General features: G+C 66.3%; 1 protein-coding gene across 12 annotated transcripts in view; it reads left to right on the top strand.

Annotated features, from left to right (window-relative positions):
• MEGF6 (multiple EGF like domains 6) overlaps positions 1-13,382 on the top strand; it is a 94,663-nt gene extending 81,281 nt beyond the window's left edge. For 5 of the 12 annotated variants that reach the window (XM_081305746.1, XM_081305752.1, XM_081305751.1 and 2 more), the window contains 24 exons: positions 99-227; positions 796-930; positions 1,240-1,374; positions 3,575-3,700; positions 4,208-4,339; positions 4,427-4,555; positions 4,678-4,809; positions 5,240-5,368; positions 5,468-5,596; positions 5,832-5,960; positions 6,254-6,382; positions 6,544-6,672; positions 7,026-7,151; positions 7,303-7,431; positions 7,522-7,653; positions 7,809-7,937; positions 8,360-8,488; positions 9,510-9,638; positions 9,836-9,964; positions 10,345-10,473; positions 10,580-10,708; positions 11,341-11,469; positions 12,484-12,531; positions 12,748-13,382. In XM_081305746.1, coding sequence (XP_081161872.1) covers positions 99-227; positions 796-930; positions 1,240-1,374; positions 3,575-3,700; positions 4,208-4,339; positions 4,427-4,555; positions 4,678-4,809; positions 5,240-5,368; positions 5,468-5,596; positions 5,832-5,960; positions 6,254-6,382; positions 6,544-6,672; positions 7,026-7,151; positions 7,303-7,431; positions 7,522-7,653; positions 7,809-7,937; positions 8,360-8,488; positions 9,510-9,638; positions 9,836-9,964; positions 10,345-10,473; positions 10,580-10,708; positions 11,341-11,469; positions 12,484-12,531; positions 12,748-12,803 — 2,957 coding nt within the window. In that variant the 3' untranslated portion in view covers positions 12,804-13,382. Of the gene's footprint in view, positions 1-98; positions 228-795; positions 931-1,239; positions 1,375-3,574; positions 3,701-4,207; positions 4,340-4,426; positions 4,556-4,677; positions 4,810-5,239; positions 5,369-5,467; positions 5,597-5,831; positions 5,961-6,253; positions 6,383-6,543; positions 6,673-7,025; positions 7,152-7,302; positions 7,432-7,521; positions 7,654-7,808; positions 7,938-8,359; positions 8,489-9,509; positions 9,639-9,835; positions 9,965-10,344; positions 10,474-10,579; positions 10,709-11,340; positions 11,470-11,963; positions 12,038-12,483; positions 12,532-12,747 lie in introns of all 12 variants that reach the window. The other 7 variants (XM_081305753.1, XM_081305749.1, XM_081305748.1 and 4 more) reach the window with 5 other exon arrangements.

A 13,382-nucleotide genomic window follows, 5' to 3' on the forward strand; every position in this document is an offset into this window, starting at 1 on the left:
CCCTGGCAGATGCTGCTCCTGACTCTTACGCTGGACTAGGCCTGCATGTCCCTTAGATAGGGGTCACTCTGTGAGTCTCACTGGGCCCCCACCCTCAGGCTGCCCCAAGGGCTTCTATGGCAAACACTGTCGCAAGAAATGCCACTGTGCCAACCGGGGCCGATGTCACCGCCTCTACGGAGCCTGCCTCTGTGACCCGGGGCTCTATGGCCGCTTCTGCCACCTGGGTGAGTCCTGCTGCCCCTGCGATGTCTGAGCTGACTGCTGTGTGGGGGGCGGGCAGTCCTCGTCCTGTGCCAGCCACACACTGCCAGCCGGGGTCCAGGTTCTGTTCCTGATCTGGGAATGCCAATCCATGTCCTCCACTGCAACTGGGCTGTCCCCAGCCTGTGGCACCCCCAGCCCCAGCCCAGAGAGGTGGGAGGGCAGAGGCCTGAGCGTCCTCCCGGGCCTGGTGGTCACACAGCCCCAGGGGCCACAGGCAGGCAGGAAAGGGACAGAGGCTTGACAGGAGAGGCAGAGAAGCTCCCTCCTTCATCTGCAAAGGAGTGTGCCCCCTGCCTAGGGGAAGTGGTGGGACCCGGGCAAGTCCCTAAACTTCAAAGACCCTGGGGCTCATCTGTCAAGTGGACACACTGGCTTCAGCCCCCTGGGCATGAGAAGAGGTGCTCCGAGAGGTGCCCCGATTCCCAGACACGTCCCCCAAGGGGCACAGCCACAGAGGCCCATCACCTTCACCCTGTGTTGGGGACAGGGGGTGCCGTGGGCAGCCCTCTCATGACTATGTGGGTGTAGCCTGCCCGCCCTGGGCCTTCGGGCCGGGCTGCTCCGAGGAGTGCCTCTGCGAACAGTCCCACACGCAGTCCTGTGACCGGAGAGATGGCACCTGCTCCTGCAAGGCTGGCTTCCGGGGCAGGCGGTGTCAGGCAGGTGAGCATGGGGGGGGGGGCTCCTGGGGCAGGCGGTGTCAGGCAGGTGAGCATGGCAGGGTGGGGGGCTCCTGGGGCAAGCGGTGTCAGGCAGGTGAGCATGGCAGGGTGGGGGGCTCCTGGGGCAGGCGGTGTCAGGCAGGTGAGCATGGCAGGGTGGGGGGCTCCTGGGGCAGGCGGTGTCAGGCAGGTGAGCATGGGGGGGGGGCTCCTGGGGCAGGCGGTGTCAGGCAGGTGAGCATGGTGTGTGGGGGGCCCACTGAGAAGGCGGCCGAACCCATCCACCCCTCTGGTGCCCCTCACCCTGCAGAGTGCGAGCCAGGCTTCTTCGGGCCAGGATGCCAGCATACGTGCACCTGTCCCCCAGGCGTGGCCTGTGATCCTGTGAGCGGCGAGTGTCGGGAGCAGTGTCCTGCTGGCTACCAGGGGCAGGACTGTGGTCAAGGTGAGGCTGGCCCCAGGGGGAGCCAGTGCTGGAGGCCATCTGGCCCCTTGCAGAGGCTGACTCCCAGAAGTGCTGCTCAGCTGGAGGATGGCCGGCTGCGGCACCTTTACCTATGGTGTCCCCTCCCTCATCAGGCAGTGGCAGGCCACTGGTCTGTGTCTGAGGAGCTGCTCGGGGCAGCAGCTGCCTGTCTGCCCAGGTCTGGCTCAGAGGAAGGGTCAGTGCCTCTGAGGAAGCACCTGGGCACTCCTCCCTTCCACCGGGACGGGGAGCGCCGTGCACGGGAGCCCGGGGCAGCAGGCTCGAGTGTGAGCAGCCACCGGGAGCAGAGGTGGCAGCTGCCCTGGGGAGTCTCCAAGGGCCTTCTCCCAGAGGGGCCACGGAGGCAGAGATGGAGGCCCCTCCCTGTGGATCTTGTGGCTCAGGCACGTGAGGAACACAGAGCCTGGGGGCCCCACGTTATGTGGCAGCTAGAAGAGGAGGTCATAATGGCCACCTGGGATATGGATCATGACGCCGATTCTCAGGTGTCCCTGGGGGTCTGGCTGTCCAGCACCCTGACCTGTTAGCAGCCTGGCCTGGACAGCGTGCCTTGAGAGGGCACCATGTTGGCTTAAGGACCCTCAGCCACCTGGGCCAGGTGACCTGAGGCTCGATGTCTCCATCTGACCCAGGCCAGTTCCTCTGAGGCAAAGACGCTGTCAAAGGCTCTTTGGTCCTGTTGGTACAGGAGGGACAGCACAGGCTCAGAGCCCAGCCTGGAGTCCCCAGACCTGAGTGGACTCACAGGAACTCTGTGGTCTCAGGCCACAGTCAGCAGCTGAGTGTCCATTTTCCTACCTGATTGCAATTGCCACGGGAGCTGGGTCATACTGAAGGACTGAGGTCCTCTGGACAACCTGACATGCGTGCACACACACACACACACACACACACACGCTGGACGGGCAGGCATGTGCATGGGCACACAGGCACATGGGCACACAGGCACATGGGCACACTCCCTTGCGGCCTGCCATCCCTTGTATCCACCCCGTCTAGACTCACTGCCTGCCAGGGCCCAGTGAGGAGGCCTGTCCACCCACCCTGCTGGCCCATCTGCTAAGAGGCCCTTCTGGCCCTCCCTATCTCCCACCACTTTCTTTTTTAACTTTTTAAATTTAAAAGCCTGCAGTGGCCTCAGGATGGCCACGGGAATGGACACACACTTTTGTAGAGTTGGCGTTCCCTCTGTGGGCCTGGAAACTTGCCGTCCACCACGTCTGCCCATAGGAGCTGGGGAGGCTGCTTCCCCGGTAGCGCTGGGCCCTCTTCTCTGGTCCAGGTGTGTGCTACCCCTGGTGCTTGCCTCGTGCACCCGATCCTCTAGAGGGTGCCCAAATGCTGGGTGCCCACCTGTGCCTTGGCCTGCAGTCCACCTTATCAGGGCCGCTGGCTCTCCAGGGCAGTGGGATGCCTCCCCTGCCCGGACTTCCCACCCCAGACTCAGGCACTGTCCTCCTGGGGCCAGGAGCCTGGACTTGGGCCCGAGGGCAGGGCAGGTGTGGGGAGCAGCCACTGCAGGCCTCCCAGGGCAGAGTTGGGCTCCAGGGTACCACACATCTCCTGAGACCCTGCTGGGGGCCTTGCGGGGTCCTGTCCAGGGTATAGGGGCTCTGCGTTGCTGCTCTCTGCTCCTACTGAGTGGTGGGGTGGGGGACCCGAGGCCTTCGGGCCCACTCTCAGTGTGCAGAGCATTCTGGCCACTGTTCTTTCCCACCCCGGGTCACCAGGTGGATGCAAATCCTCCCCCAGCCCCTGGGGCTGAGGCTGTGGGGGTGTCCCCAGCTGGCTGGGGGGTGGGGAGACGGGACTGGCACACCCCGGGCAGGTCTCCATGGGGGAGGAGGAATGCAAGGTTGCCACCCTTCCCGGGGCACTGTCTGGGGCCCTGTCTGGGTTTGACGGCTGTGGCTTCCACCTGAAAGGCACCTTGCCCTCCTGCTGCCCTGCACCTGACCTGCCCCAGTCCTTTACCCACAAGGTAAAGGACTGCTCCTGGGCCCAGCTCCCAGTGTCCAGCGGCCTCTGCTGGAGCTGGAGCAGGTGTCTGGGCCCCGGGCGGGGGGTATTGATGCCAGGAGCCTCAGAGGGCAGGGAAGACTGCCTGGCTGGGCAGCCTCTCATGGGGTGGCTGAGGCCCCTACTGTCCCTCCTGCAGAGTGCCCAGAGGGGACATTCGGTGTGAACTGCTCAGGCTCCTGCTCCTGTGGGGGTGCCTCTTGCCACCGGATCACAGGGCAGTGCCTGTGTCCACCAGGCAGGACCGGAGAGGACTGTGGGGCAGGTGAGTGGCGGCAGCACCCTCAGACCACTCCTTCCTGGGCTGCAGGTGGGGTCAGCTTGGGGCTGTGTTCAAAGATCCCTGCTGGACCATACTTGAAGACCCCTGGGCCATCTTTGGGGACCCTGTCACAGGCCATACAGATCCCAGGCCCTCGACAGAAGCTTCAGGAACTGTGCTGGACTGAGCCTGGTGTGGGCAGGGAGCCTGGGGCCTGCAGAGTCCCCCCAGACAGGCAGCGCACTGCGTGGAGATCTGGCCTCTCCCTCTGGCTGCCCTCTTTGTCTGTTGAGCCATCCCTGGAACTGGGGCTTCACTGCTGTGGGTGGTGCCCTGCAGCCCCAGGAGGTGCCCAGGGCCCTGAGGACGCAGCCCCTCCTCTCCTGGCAGCCTCAGATGGGAAGCCTGCTTCCCCTCCTGGCCTGCTCCAGGGGGTCAGTGTGGTGCCAGGCACACGCTGACCTGCCAGCTAGGGCAGGGAGGGAGACTGACTGGTGCTGGGGGCACTAGATTGTCCTGAGGGCCACTGGGGGCTCGGCTGCCAGGAGATCTGCCCTGTGTGCGAGCACGGTGCCCGCTGTGACCCCGCGACGGGAGCCTGCCTGTGCCTCCCCGGCTTCGTGGGCAGCCGCTGTCAGGACGGTGAGTGGCTCACACCTGACCTCAGCCCCCGGCGGTGGCCTGGTGGGTGTGCTGGCCACCGCCCTCACCTTCCTCCACTGCCTACAGCTTGCCCAGCAGGCTGGTTTGGACCTGGCTGCCAGACGAGGTGCTCCTGTGGCAACGATGGGCACTGCCACCCGGCCACTGGGCGCTGCAGCTGTGCCCCTGGCTGGACTGGCCTGCGTTGTCAGAGAGGTACGGAGACTCTGCCTGTGCTCCCGGTTGTCCCTCCGCTTCCTGCTCCTGGGCCCCCACCTGGTTGCAGAGCCTGTGGACTCCACCGGGCCTGCGCAGGGCAATCTTGGGCTCTGTTGCAGCCTGTGACAGTGGGCACTGGGGACCCGACTGCGGCTACCCCTGCAACTGCACCACAGGCCACGGGAGCTGTGATGCCATCAGTGGCCTGTGCCTGTGTGAGGCTGGCTACGTGGGCCCACGGTGCGAGCAGCGTGAGTCCTGGGGGTCCTGGCCCTGCCCCGGAGTGTGCACGGGCGTGCGGTGCACGGGCGTGCTGGGAGGGGCACACATCTGCATGTGCACACAGTGCCTGCCTGCCTGCCCCCACCGAGCATGCCCGGCCCCACCTGCCCAGGTCAGGCAGAAGACCCAAGCAGGGCCTGCACAGGACACCTGGCGCCTGGGCCGTGGCGCTTGGCGCTGTGTGTGTTTCCCAGGTGGGAGGGCCCAGGGAGCTGGGCGGGTTGTCCTAGGGGTGGCCCAGGTCTGAAGGTGACCTCTGGGTATCTCACCACCCCTGGGGGGGCGGGGGAGGAGCCACGTGAGGGGCTTCCCTGGGGAACCGGCCCTGCTGCCAGTTCTGGGGGCCTGCTCAGGCCCTTGGCCCCCTGGATGACAGTGGGCTGGGGCTGGGTGTCTCAGGGTGTCCCCCAGGATACTTTGGACCAGGCTGTGGGCACCAGTGCCAGTGTGAGCACGGGGCAGCCTGTGACCACGTCAGCGGGGCCTGCACCTGCCCAGCAGGCTGGAGGGGAAGCTTCTGTGAGCGAGGTGAGCTGGGCTCTGGCTGCTGGCCCAAGGAGTCTCCAGGGCAGGGCAGGGCAGGGCGCGTCCCCTGACCTCTGGGCTCACACCACCCTGCCTCTGCAGCCTGCCCAGCTGGCTTCTTTGGATTGGACTGCCGTGGCGCCTGCAACTGCTCCGCGGAGGCCGCCTGCGACCACGTGAACGGCTCCTGCCTCTGCCCGCCAGGCCGCCAGGGACCCCGCTGCACCCAGAGTGCGTGAGGCCCTGCGCAGCCTGTAGGAGGGCCCGGGACCTCCACAGGAGGCTCACCGGGTCCCCACCCTGGGTGTTCCCTGCAGTCAGGCAGTCACTCGCTCTTGAGGACCCAGTCTGAGAGGGAGTCCCAGGCCAGAGGGACGGGGGGTTACCAGACCTGCCCAGTGCCCGAGCCTCCTGCTGACGCCCTCTGGTGGCCCTCCTCAGCCCTGACCACCCCTTTCCCTGGCAGCTTGCCCAGCTCTTACCTACGGCCTTAACTGCAGCCAGCCCTGCACCTGCTTTAATGGGGCCTCCTGTGACCCCGTCCACGGGCAGTGCCACTGTGCCCCCGGCTGGATGGGGCCCACCTGCCTGCAGGGTAAGCCCTGCCCAGGAGTCCAGTCTCTGGTCAAGCCCTGCGGGCTCACGGTGTGGGGTGCTGGCATCCAGGCAGGGGTGGGCCTGTTCACTCCCAGAAGCCCCTGGCCCTATGGGAGAGAATAAGGGGGTCGCTTCAGTGTTGTGCCCCCCAGACTGGGGGGTCCTGACTGGGCCTGGGGTCAGTCGAGGTCCCCACCCCCGGTCTGTTTTGGGCTTGTGAGGGTGCCAGGAGCCAGCAGAGCCAGGGTGCTGCTAGCTGGACAGTAGACTGCTCCCTCTCCCCAACACCAGCCTGTCCCGCTGGCCAGTATGGCCAGGGCTGCCGACAAGCCTGCCTTTGCCAGAACGGAGGGAGCTGTGACCCTGTCTCAGGCCGCTGCACGTGTGCAGAGGGCTGGTCCGGCCTGGCCTGTGAGAATGGTAAGCTTGGGTGGCCCAGGAGGACTCCCAGGCCAGAGGGCAGCACCTGGGGGTGGTCCTGGGTGCCTCTCCTGAGGTTGGTCTCCAAGGAGGTAGGAGCCTGGTCTTGGACACACCCCTGCCCCAGGGCCAGGACCCTCATCCTTGCCCCACTGCTGCAGAATGCCTCCCCGGACACTACGGAGCTGGCTGTCAGCTCAGCTGCGGCTGCCTCAGTGGAGGCCTCTGTGACCGGCACACGGGCCGCTGCCTCTGCCCTGCTGGCTGGACTGGGGACAAGTGCCAGAGACGTGAGCGGGGCAGGAAGCTGGGAGCCCTGCTGGGCTGCCAAGGGCCCTCTCAGCCTCACCCAGATGAGGACGCAGAGTGGTCCTCACCATGGAGGTGGGGGGGCTGCTGTCTGAGCTACAAGGCCCCGTGGGGGGTCTGGACCCGGGGGCCCAGGCTGACCGGGCTGGGGAGCCTCACTTTGCCCTGGGCTGGGGTGGGCCTGCTTGGCCTGTGCTCTCAGCTGGTCCAGTCGCTTCTCCCCCCTGCCTTGGGCCCTGTGGCCGAGCCTGGGCTCCTGAATCCCTGTCCACCCTTCTCTCATGGGGCAGGGGGCACAGAGGGCTCTGCCTCCCATCTGTCTCCTTGCCCACAGCTTGTGCTGAGGGCACCTTCGGGGCTCACTGTGAGGAGCGCTGCACCTGTCGTCGGGGAGCCTGCCACCATGTCACAGGGGCCTGCCGCTGCCCCCCAGGATGGAGGGGCTCACGGTGTGAGGATGGTGAGTGCAGCCCCCAGTGTGGCCGGCTCACGGGGCCCCTGGCTAAGGAGGGACGGTCCTGCCCAGGGTGGCGGCCTGCAGCCCAGTCTGGCCCCAGGGCTCCCCGCCGTGGCCTTGACGGGAGTCTTCCCAGCCCACGCCCTTCCCGCAGCCTGCCCACACGGTTGGTTCGGGGAGGCCTGTGTCCAGAGCTGCCGCTGCCCACCTGGGGCCTCCTGCCACCACGTCACTGGGGAGTGTCACTGTCCTCCTGGCTTCACCGGGCCTGGCTGTGAGCAGGGTAGGTGCTGCCCGGCTTGGGGCACCCCTGGACAGGCTGCCCATTCCTGAGGCTGGCCAGGACTGACCCCACCCCACCCCACTCACCCAGCCTGCTGGCCCGGCACTTTTGGAGAGGACTGTAGGCACCTGTGCCAGTGTCCTGGCAAGACCCAGGCCTGCCACCCTGCCACAGGGGCCTGCGTGTGCATGGCCGGCTACCACGGCACTGGCTGCCAGAAACGTGAGTGCCCCCTGAGGCCTGGTGGCCTGCCCGCCCTGGACGGCCTCTGCCTGAGGGGGTTGGAGGAGGCATGTGGGGGCTGCCATGCTCAGCTCAGGGCTGCTGGGGGTCAGCCTCCAGCTCCCAGCCCCTGGCAGTGGCTCCTGTCCCTACAGGATGCCCACCTGGGCGCTACGGTCCAGGCTGTGGACAGGAGTGTGGGTGTCAGAACGGGGGCTCCTGTGACGCAGCCACAGGGGCCTGCCACTGTCCTGCCGGGTTCCTCGGAGCTGACTGCAGTCTGAGTGAGTGGCCAGCTATAGGCCTGGGCTCTTCCTGCATCTCTGGGGAGCAAGGCCCTGCCAGCCAGCCCGCAGGAGGACCGTTTCCTAGGCACCACCCTGACCGCCTCTCTGACCTGCTCTTGCTGGTCCAGGCTGAGCTAACCTGTGTGGCAGAGAGGCCAGCAACCCTCTCTGTAGGACAGCAATGGGATCCTACTGTCCCCAGCTGCAGCTGTGGTCACTGGTGCTGCCAAGGAGGGGCCTTTCTCCTGACTCATGGAGACTCTCCCTGTCTGGGGCCGGGGGAGCTGGGGTGGGAGGGGTGGCGTGAGTCACCTCAGAGCCCAGCTCCCAGCAGAGCCTGCCGGTGACAGGGAGAGAAGGGCAGTCCCCGGGCAGGGCACGGCTGGGGTCTGCCAACTCATCGGCCCCCTTCCTGGCAGCCTGTCCACCAGGCCACTTTGGCCTCAGCTGTGCCCATGTGTGTGCATGCGGGCAGGGGGCCACCTGTGACCCTGTGACCGGCACTTGCATCTGCCCACCGGGGAGGACTGGCACCCACTGTGAGCATGGTGAGTGTCCATGGGGGTGGCACAGGGGCACCACACCGATGTCCCTCCATTAACCATGGGAGGTCAGTGGGGTGAACTCAGACAACGGTGCCTGAGCGACTGTCCTCCTGCCCTCTCCCAGCCTGTCCCCAAAGCCACCATGGGCTCCCAAAAGGACCCTGTGGGCGGAGGGCAGCACCCTTGCTGTACGGCCAGTACTGCCCTGCTGGGTGGACAGGGCCCCGTCCCACCCCAGCCCCTGCCTCCCCCTACTGGCTAGAGGCTCAGGCCACCTAGTGATTTGGCAGTGTCCCTGTGGCCAGTGGGGGCTTCAGGTCTGGCCAGAGCCCCTCCTGGAAGGAGAGTGCTGGCTGCTTTCTGTCTGAGGGGGAGCCGGCCCCGGCCATGTCTCCAGGCCCAGGCGCAGGGCTCCCAGGAGGAGGTAGCCGAGCACAGGCCAGTGAGACAGGGAAAAGGGGGACAGTGCGGTGGCTTGTGTTCTCCGCTCTGTGCCCGGTCCCCAGGCCTGGCTCCCCTTAGTCCTCACTGAGGGGGTCTCCCCACCCCAACTCCTCAGCCTCAGGGCTCCCTGGGATCCTGTGCAGCCAGAGGTCAGAACCCAGGGACCAGCTCCCGCCAGGAGGTGGCCTGGCCCTGCTTCTCCTCCATGCCGGGCCCCAGTCCCCCTCGGCTGCATTCTGCTCTGAACAGGAGGGCCACAGGCCTGGAGGGTGTGCCCTGGCTCCCAGGCTGGCCGAGGCTGTGTGGAGAGGGCCACCACCTCCAGGAAGCCTTCCTGACCCGCCCACTGCCTGGGAGGTGCTCCCAGCCTCTGGAGGGCGTGGCCCCTTGCTTACTGGTCCCTTCAGCCCTCAGCCAGGCCTGGGGTCTGCTGTCCCTCTGGCACCACGTGCCTGGCGAGTGAGGCTGGCACAGGACATCCCAGGAAGCCTCCGTTGAAGGAATGGGAGCCTGTGCAGGGCGTGGCCTGAGCAGTCTAGCCTGGCCAGCGCTCTGGGCAGCACCTGTCTTCTGCCCCCAGGCTGCCCCCAGAACCGGTTTGGTGCGGGCTGTGAGCTCCAGTGTGACTGCAGACACGGAGCCCTGTGCCACAGCACCCATGGCAGCTGCTCCTGCCGCCCGGGCTGGATGGGGCCACACTGCGAGCAGGGTGAGTGAGGGGCCAGAGGTGTCCCCAAGAGCAGTGGGCAGGAGGAAGGAGCAGCTATGGCAGGGGAGTGGCCCTGTGTGCCCCTGAGGGAGCAGGGCTTGGGGCCCTTGTTGGGGGGCCTGGGCTGACAGAGGGCTGGCTGAGGGGCTGGTCCCCCGAGTCTGTGCCTGAGGGGCTGTCCTCCTGCCCTCTCCCAGCCTGTCCCCCTGGGCGCTACGGTGCTGCCTGCCTCCTGGAGTGCGCCTGTCAGAACAACGGCACCTGTGAGCCTGCCTCGGGCGCCTGCCGCTGTGGCTCTGGCTTCTATGGCCCGGCCTGCGAGCACTGTGAGTCGTGGGCTGGGGCCTCTGCCGGCTGGGCTGTGGCCAGTGGCTGTCCTCGGCCCGGAGTGGGCCATTGGGCTGGCCTTTGCTTTACGACAGCGAGATGTCATTGCTCGTGGGGTCCTGGAGTCGAGCCTGACCTGACTTGTGACTGAGGCTCTCACGTCAGAGGTGGCTCCTTGGGGTCACTCGGGGAGCAGGGTCTGGGCTGCCACCCAGTTGGACACCCCAGCTGTCCTGTGTGAGCCCTGCCGGGCTGTCAGACTGGGATGGGGACATAGGGAGTGGGGCGTGAGGACACAGGGGAGGGACTTCTCTCTGGGCCACTGGGAGCTTTCTGCTGCCCCTGCCTCTGGCTCCCTGTAACCGGGGTCCCCCCTCAGCCTGTCCCCCCGGGTTCCATGGAGCTGGGTGCCAGGAGGCCTGTGAGTGTCAACAGGGAGCCTCCTGTGACCCCGTCAGTGGCCAGTGCTTCTGCCCAGCTGGCTTCCACGGCCAGTTCTGTGAGAGGGGTGAGTGTCCTGTGCCCCACAGGCTCCCCAGGCAGCCCCTCAACTCTGTCCCTGTCCCGTCTGGGTGCAGGACAAGAGGGGATGCTGAGCCCACTGTCCCCTCCAGGGTGTGAGCCAGGCTCCTTTGGAGAAGGCTGCCACCAACGGTGTGGCTGCAGTGGTGGGGCGCCCTGCGACCCCGTCAGCGGCCTCTGCCTGTGCCCACCAGGGCGCTCGGGAGCCACGTGTGACCTGGGTGAGTGGGGGTCTTGCTGGAGGGTTGTGGAGTGGGTCTCCATATTGACTGTGGATTGAGCGCCACCTGTGCCACCTGACTGACGTGCCCTCCTGCGACCTCTGGGCCCCAGCCTGGGTCCTTGTGGGGGCAGGCACCAGGGTGTGCTCACCAGAGCTGGAGCTGTAGAGGTCCTGCCCTGCCCCGCAGCTGCCAGAGTCCCAGGCCCCTCTACTGGGGCCGGGACATTTGATCATGGGAGGAAGCCCCTGATAGGTGGAAGGTGGTTCCTATCTGCTGGCTGGGGGTGGGGGCATTGAGAGGGTGGGAGGGCCACCCAAGGGTGGGGGCTGCCCTACTGGGGCTGCACAGTGGACTGACTGGAGGGTTCCTGGGCCTGACGAGCCTTGGGGGAGCCGCCTCGGCCACAGGTCCCCCTCTGCCCACCCGGAGCCTGGGCGGGAACATGGGTAGTGATTCTGGGAAGGCACCCGTCCCATGCAGGAGCCCTCAGATGCAGCACACTGTTGGGAAAACAGGGCAGGGGCTGTCCTGCTCCCAGGGGACACGAGGCCCTCACTCGCCGAGCTCTCTGCCCACAGCCCGGCAGACAGGGACCTGCTCAGGCCTCTCCCCTCCCCCCTTGCATTTAGATTGCAAACAAGGCCGCTTTGGGCCCGGCTGTGCCCTGCGCTGTGAGTGTTCAGTGGGGGCTGACTGTGACCCGGTCAGTGGGCAGTGCCACTGCGTGGATGGCTACATGGGGCCCACGTGCCGGGAAGGTGAGTTGTGCTCCTGGGGAGGGAGGGAAGACACTGGGCCCCCACCCTGGCTGAGGACCTGTCCCTGGCCTTGATATCACTGAGTGGGTGCAGCCAGCCAGAGAGACCACAGCCATCCCTGCCCAGTACCCACAGTGTCCACGCGGCTCCTGACAGGCCACTTAACCATGGGGCAGGGTGGGCACTGCCAGCCAGCAGCCCCACCTTCCCGAGCCCAGCAGCTTCGAGGGCCAGCACAAACCCAGTGGGAGCCCAGACAGCCCACCCTACAGGCCGGGCTGGGCGAGGCAGTGCAGGCGCGCAGAGCTTGGGGTGCCCACACCCCCTGGCTGGCCCAGGTTGGCTCCCCCGGCCTGGGATGCTGCAGGTGTTGGGCAGGGTCTCTGCAGAGGGCATGAGGACAGAGGCGAGGTGCCCACCCCAGGGCTCTGGTAGGGCTGAGCAGGGATCCCAGCTGGAGACCCCTGACATGAGTGCTTCTTGAACTCTCCAAGATGATCCTGGCCTCAGATCCTAAGAGCTGTGAAGGGAGGGAGGCATGGAGGAGGGAGCCCGGCTCCACAGTGGGGTGGGTCCTGGGGACCAGGCAGCCACTTGCCTGCTGGTGCTTGCACACAACGCTGTCCACAGCGGCACCCAGTGGCCAGGTGTGGTGGTGCACCCTGGGGCACCCTAGCCCAGACATGGAGGCTGAGGTCTCTGAAGCTGGGCCCCTCTGGGCAGGGCCTCTTTGGCCTGTGGAGTCCTGAACCCTGTTCCCTGCCCGGGAGTGGGCTTGGCTTAGCTCTGGGGGAAGTCCCTCCCCATCCAGCCCTGCCTCTCATGCCTTCTGGAAAGGAGAGGCTGGGAGCGTGCGTTGGGAGGAGTCGGGCTTGGGCCGGAGTGAGATGGAGCAGGAGGCCGTGCCTGGGGAGGGGGTCCCTGCAGGCAGGGGTGGGTGAGGCCTCATAGCCCCAGTACAGTGACATCCAAGAATGAGGGCACCCATGTGAACTGCTGTGTGTCCCCTCACAGGTGGGCCCTCCCAGTTCTTCGAGAGCCTGTCCCCAGCACGGGGCACAGGTAAGGGGTGGGGAATGCCCCACGGGCTTTCCGGGAGGGTGTGTTGTGGCTAAGTCCAAAGGTCCAGGCTTGGCAGTAGACATCTCTGCTTCCCGGACCTCAGAATCTAGACCTGACGTGGAGCTGGGGAGGAGGGTGGGGACGGGCCAGCCAGGACCTGGCTGTTTCAAGAGCTGCCACCCCCAGGACTGACCCTCCTTTCTTCTCATGCCCCAGCGGCCACACGGCCAGTCTCCAGCAGACAGGTACCCAGCTCTGCAGGCACTAGCTGAGGCAGCCCCTGCCATGGAGGCTCTGCCACAAAGCTCCAGCTGAGGGACCCGGCCTTGGTGATGCAAGAGAACACACGTGGACCTAGGACTCCTGCCTCTCTCCAGAGGGCTGTGGACAGCTGTGGGTCTCAGGGGAGGGCTGTAGACAGCTGCCCAGCCTCTCCATCAGCCAGGGCCCTGTGGCTGTGAGGAGGGGAGGCCTCATGTGGCCACAAGTAGCCCAGGGCAGTGGACGGACCTCAGGCTGCATCGCCCACATCAGGCACCTGGCTAGCTGGGCTGAGGACGCCCTGACCCACCCTGCAGCCTGGGTTGGGACCAAGGCAGCTGTGGGTGTGGGCCTCTGCCCTCCGAGCAGGCCCTCCTGGTGCTAGGCCCTGGACTGCTGCAGCCTGGCCGACTGACTCTTTACTTGCAGATGTGGTCTGGCCGGTTATGTATAGGTATTTATGGGCAGTGCCACACGCCCCGCTGCCCGTCCCAGGAAGCCTGGACTCAGGCTGGCAGGGCCCTGGGGTCCCCAGCAGATGTGCTCAGGTTCCATGTAAAGCCCAGCAAGTTAAATTAATGTGGGCTTCT

Source organism: Spermophilus citellus (assembly GCF_964194105.1).
Source record: "Spermophilus citellus genome assembly, chromosome: 9".
NCBI lineage: Eukaryota > Metazoa > Chordata > Mammalia > Rodentia > Sciuridae > Spermophilus > Spermophilus citellus.